This window comes from Haliotis rufescens, unplaced genomic scaffold (genome assembly GCF_023055435.1).
Source record: "Haliotis rufescens isolate VD_foot unplaced genomic scaffold, xgHalRufe1.0.p SCAF_1, whole genome shotgun sequence".
In the NCBI taxonomy this organism is placed as follows: domain Eukaryota; kingdom Metazoa; phylum Mollusca; class Gastropoda; order Lepetellida; family Haliotidae; genus Haliotis; species Haliotis rufescens.
This window is the reverse complement of record NW_025963779.1, coordinates 2,144,426-2,150,425: the sequence shown is the minus strand read 5'-3', so window position 1 is coordinate 2,150,425 and position 6,000 is coordinate 2,144,426. Positions and strand designations below refer to the sequence as shown.

Below are 6,000 nucleotides of genomic sequence, written 5' to 3'. Positions count from 1 at the left end.
CTACAGCCTACATATTGTTATTACATGGGCTATCTCTTCACGGGTGAGTATTTGATAGATATGTTTATCTCGCGTCAAATGGGAAAAGCAGATTTTTGCTTTTTTAATGCATATTTTGTGTGTGGTAATACAACGAGAATGTGTTTGTAAATTTTAGTACAATTATAATTGAAATTGTGTATACACATATTTTCAATCCACAAATGCTACTATGTCGGCCTAGAGGAATAATTAGCATTGCCGGAGGTCAGGTACTTCAGGCCCTGAGGTCATGTCACCTTGCATATAATAATCCTATAGGAGCTGTCTCGTGACGTCAAACCTGGAATCGACTTTACATGCAAAAACAATGAAAGCAGTCAGCCGTGGCTAATTTGATGTCTGTCTCCATCGATAATTAGCTGCAACTGTTGGTATTTATTGGCAGTATACCACGTGTGGCTGTATTAACTGTTCACACCTGACAGGTATTGTTCACATAAACAACGCGATATTGTGACGTAACCGGCTGTCAGGGATGATATGACTGTTCTCGCTAGTTATCATACATCGCTTGTATTTGTTGCACTCTGTTCAAAACGTTGGTAAGTATTTTTATTTCTGCTTCGTTAGTTAATATAATTTATGTTATTTGCTTCTGACGGACCGTCATGTTTATTGTATAAACTTTTACTAGGCAAATAAAAACAATGAATGGATATCCTTGTTTCTTATTGCATTTTTCTAAAAAAATCAGGTCGGAAAGACGTCCTTAAATAAAACTTACTTTTTACTACGTAATATACTAGGAAGATAAATATTATCCTTTACATGACCCCGAATTTCCCTAGTGCCGCGTCATCATTTGGTGAAACAGATGTCTGCTTTTTCACCTCCCTCGCGAAGTCACGTGAGGGATGCATGTTAATATCACATACCCCCTATTTTAAAAGGCAAAATAATCCACTGTATCTTTTAAAACGATGCACATGACCAAACGCAGATTCCCTGAGAGTTACAATAGATATGTGTTAGGTAAATACGATCAAGTTCAACATTCTTAGGAATTGTGGGAAGGCGGAAGTGTTTTTGTTGAATCATGGGAATCCGTGATTTTCTCCACGATCAATTCACCGTAAACTAACAGCTGTCACTGTCTATGTTACAATCTCACCAAGCCGATCCATGATAAACTGAACACTTTGACAAGCATGACACTGTCATTAACCATTCAAGGGAAAAAACGATAACAGGTAAAGCTGCAATATTGTTTTCGTTTTAATAATATGATCAAGCTTCAGACCACTGCTGAATGGGGTAGTGGTCAGTAGAATTGACGTCGTTGAGACTATGGATTTGAGTTGTTAAGAGTATAGTTTAATGAATATGCGAGTAAGGCCTCAATTAATTAGATAAATGACAACGATTGTCAAACATGTTATAGGAACAGAGACATGTAGCAACGTGTTCATCTCGTACTGTAAAGAACTCTTGATTTAGGCTAGTTCATCATGTTGTTTTTGTCTAGAGGTTCAGTTTCACGTCGGTGTTTATGACACTATCTGATCATTTAAACTTCGGTAATGAATATGGAAGAACAATGATAACGTTGGTAAATCATGATCTTGTCCTGAGGCCTCGAGCAAAACAACTGACTATTTGACTGTGCCTACAGAAATATTTACATAGAATTGATCAACAATAAGTTTACCACTGGTATTGAAAGATAAAAGCTAAGTATTCTGTAAGCTCTATAGCTTTCAGCAGTCATGCACATGATCATGTGTAGCAGATACTGCCACCAGCTGTCATACTTAATACTTTTTTTTATTGTTTGTGCGAAAACCTGTGCATGCAACAGTATCTTTTTAATGCAAAAACAGACAATGATTAAGTTCACTTTTGTGACAAACCTGTTTCACAAAAGAGTGTAAATTCTAGTCTGCCTGCAAGTTTGTAAAGACCTCTTATATCAGAGCTGTTTTAATGGTTGCAAATTATAGTGACACTAAAAGACAACATAGCAAATGTACTTTATTATAGTTATTCACCTTTAATATACTTATTTTATTTCATTTAGTGGTGAATTTGATCAAAATGTCTTGTCCCTAAGTGTTACTATTATTCAAGTACTTCCTCAATCATAATTTAAGATCTTTCTTTCTTTAATCTTTGTGTACAGAATGCCGGCCTCATAAAGACTGATGCACAGGCCTAAAGATTGTTGAGACAGATGTACAACTTCTGCAAGTTTCTATGTAGCTATTTCTTATTGCCATCATAAACCCTTTCAGTGTCCATTGAGTAAAAATGTACAATGTATTTTGTTTTACCTGAACCAATCCTCAAAGTTTTACCCAGGTAGCCATTTTGCTTGTGACGTTCTATTGTGTCCACTAAAGGCTATACTTCAGGAGCCAAAGCAATTTCAGAAGGAGCCAATACAAATGTAAGATTTGTTTGTTTGTTTAATACCACACTCAGCAATATTCCAGCTATATGACAGCATTCTGTAAATAATCGAGTCTGGACCAGACAATCCTGTGACTGACATCATGAGAACCGATCTAGGCAAATGGGATATGATAACATGCATCAACCAAGTCAGCATGTCTGACCACCTAATCACGTTGAAGACCAATTCTTACTCCAATCTTCACAGATCCTAAAATGTAAGAAAAAACACAAAGTGTAAGAAACAGCGCAAATGAGGCTTCAGATTCGAAGACAAAATATCCAACTTTGATTTACTGTATTTTTAGCACTGTGTGTGAGGTGGTGCATGCAAACAATGAGTTTTCAATTTGTTTTCCAAAGTGGAAACATAACCACTCGCATGGACAGAGCGACAGGGAATAGCAAATCAACAGATCAATCAAATTACACTCTCTGGGCAAAAAAAGTGTTCGGTGTTTATCTGGCTTTAAGTTATTAACCGACTTCATCAATTTTATTGACGATTTCATTCAATATTATGAATTCTGATTTTAGTAAATTATGTGTTAACTGATTGAAAGTTTGCACTATTCACAATTATTTATACTCTGGAAAAGCGTGCAGCTTTTTGCTTCAAAGGGGGGTGTAAGAGATTTATTTTTCCGCTGAGAAATCCAAGTACAGCCTGTTTTCTCCATGGCAAGGTATGAGGGATTTATTCTCCGACTGAGAAATTTATTTCTCTCTAAGGTGGGATACATCATATTTTATCAAGATCACATCAACCAATCAGATCTCGTCTTTCGGACATGGAGGGATGTTAAAATCATTTATGACGTCATAGACAAAGGTGGATAACACTTGCCCTGTGTGTATGATATTAATTATTCAGGCTATGTCACATACAGCAGAAAATAAACATCAGAAGCAATCCAAATTATGTCTTTGATTACTCTGTGTGAAAAAATGCTTAAATTTTGAGGAAAACATGACCTTGGCTTTAAATAGTCATCATTGTCAGTGGACAAATTTTTTCTGACATTTTATCAGTTTTAATCTCTTATCATTTCTTGCCCAAGGATCTTTCCAGAATCAAAATATTGCGTCACAAATTGAAAAAGAATGATAGAAAGTATGACGGTTGAATCACTAGTTATATCAAAATCAGTCAAATACAAGAGAAGCCTGCCACAATAAGCCAGTGTAGGCAACCTGGATCTGTTACTGAGGGTCATGAGGTCTTGAACACAGATGGACCCAGGAACAACCCTGCTGACCTAAATAATGTTGTTGTTGCACATAAAGCAGGTTATGCTTCTTGATTATTCAACCATTGATCTTTCATCCTGATAATCGGTTGTGAACAATTATACTGTCCCCTAGGACCATTGATCGCTCATCCTGATAATCGGTTCTGAACAGTGATACTGTATGTGACAGCTGGGGTGATTGTCAGGCCGTCGTACTCCATGTACACCAGCTCTGTACACACCCTACAAACTCATGACAAACATAGCCGGAGGGACATGGCACGTCAGTGTATAGATATTTGATGACTGTCTGAGTGATCCAAGTTTTTCAACATATGACATGTATTAACGTGTTATGGGGATTGCGTGCAATCTGTCAAGAGGGGGCTATTGTTTCAATCATGGATATATCATGGGCAGTTCGAATGATAATGTAAAAATTCTATCATGTCTAAACTTGGCAGGACTAAAGTTAAGGCAGCATCGCTATAAGGGAAAAAATATTGTGATACAAAATCCCAACTCTCTCAAACAGAGAAATTTTGATTCATTTCTTTTCTGTTTTCAAACTTAATGGTTCATTGATCATAAAACCAGGAAACATCTGACAATGTGTCCTGTTATCTCAGCATCATCCAACAGTTCAGGGCACACCATGCTAGGATCAGGTGGTTGTTGGTTGTTCACAGATTATCCTGATAATGATACTTGGTCTGTCTGCAATTTCTCAAATTTCTGTCCCTCAAACCTTTAACATGTATACTGAATTATTCATACACTGATCATCATCAACTTATATTAAAAGTATAACTCAAGGTGAAAACATGTTCTCTAGTGTAAGTAATACTTTAACACAGTTTCTTCTATTTGTATGTAATCGATCACACTCAGCCTTGTTTACATGCTCTGTTGGCAAATTCTGAGATCACCTGTAGCCCGGCTTTGTCTTCCTGAGCATGCATTGTGTTGATTATTGATTATAGAGTCGAGTTCTCCCGATCATTTGTGAGTGAAGTGTTACCTGGTGTTAATCACCTTAATGAGGGTGGGTGGCTGTGGTAATGCTGGACTTTTTCTGACTGGCGTGAATCAACATACGTCAACTCCTTCACATTAGTTCAGTTGGTGCCCAAAACTTTTGGTTCTTCAGGCCTGAACTTGGCTCTGGGCTTCATTTTCAGTAGATTTTACCGCAGTGGAAACTAACATGTTTAGTCTACTAGTCCTTATAATGATAACATAAAATGGCAAATTTCTCCTATTCCTTATGATACCTTAACTATTGGGCAGTTTGGCAAGGACTACAGGACAAGTGCTCATGTCTAAGGCTGTTTTAGTGTTGGGCTATGAATTTGTGGCTGAAGTTGCAGACAGTTTGTATAAAAACATGTTTAATGGCATCTGTTACCATGGTTGCAGGTTCAGACAACAGTGCACAGCATCCAGTAACAGACATTGACAGGGAGAGAGGACAGTCACCCACCTAACCTCAATATCTTCCTCCCGTCCTTGTGAAGACATGTCAATACACACGTGCGTTATTCCCGCGGTGTTGGCTTGTGTTGTAGCAGTGATTGCAGGACATAGTATCGGTGCTGAAAATGTAGCACATAGTATCAATACTGCAGATGACAGCCCAAAGCCAACTGATGGAGAGGTGGGGGACGCGAAGACGATGGAGATTAAGATGAAGGGAGCACATCCATCCTCGGTAAGTAGTGCCAGTATTACACTGAAGTTGACTTAAGTTATATCTTTATTCAACCATATGAAAAGTCAGAAGGAATGGGTCCATAGTCAGAAAGAAATGAAAACATTAGTGACTTGTAGTGTAACCATAGAGTTCTAGATAATTTTTGTCATTAAACAATATATCATGTGACTAGCCACGGGTCCGGATAGGCCTGCATGTACCCGGGTCCTACTCAGTACCCACCCGACCCAGGTACCCAAGTTACCCGTCCGAGCCCTACTACAAACTGATATATATTTCCAATATTCTGCAGACATGATCTGCTATAGAGGTGCCATCTACCTGATGGTGAAAGTTAGTCCTCAAGATAATGTCACTAATCGTTCTGGAATGTTTCTAGTCTCAGACTAGCAGTCATTTGTTAATTTCGAACACTGTACCATGTTTATGCACTAATAAATACACGTCAGTAAATATATTTCTTGGGGACTGTGCTACATGAGGTGTATGGCCTATCCTGACTTCAGTCTGTACCAAATGTAGTCAATGTGATTGTTATATAGATGTCTGTCCAAATTTAGAACACTGAATAAAGTGTCAAAATTCATATGACACTATGAACCTGGAGAGGGTTCGAAATTC

The 6,000-nt window shown here is 37.8% G+C and overlaps 1 protein-coding gene across 1 annotated transcript in view; it reads left to right on the top strand.

Annotated features, from left to right (window-relative positions):
- Nucleotides 1-1,049: 1,049 nt before the first annotated feature.
- Nucleotides 1,050-6,000, top strand: part of LOC124146994 — a 68,126-nt gene continuing 63,175 nt past the window's right edge. The window contains exons 1-2 of the mRNA XM_048382967.1: nt 1,050-1,232; nt 5,085-5,376. Coding sequence (XP_048238924.1) covers nt 5,185-5,376 — 192 coding nt within the window. The 5' untranslated portion in view covers nt 1,050-1,232; nt 5,085-5,184. The remainder of the gene's footprint in view (nt 1,233-5,084; nt 5,377-6,000) is intronic.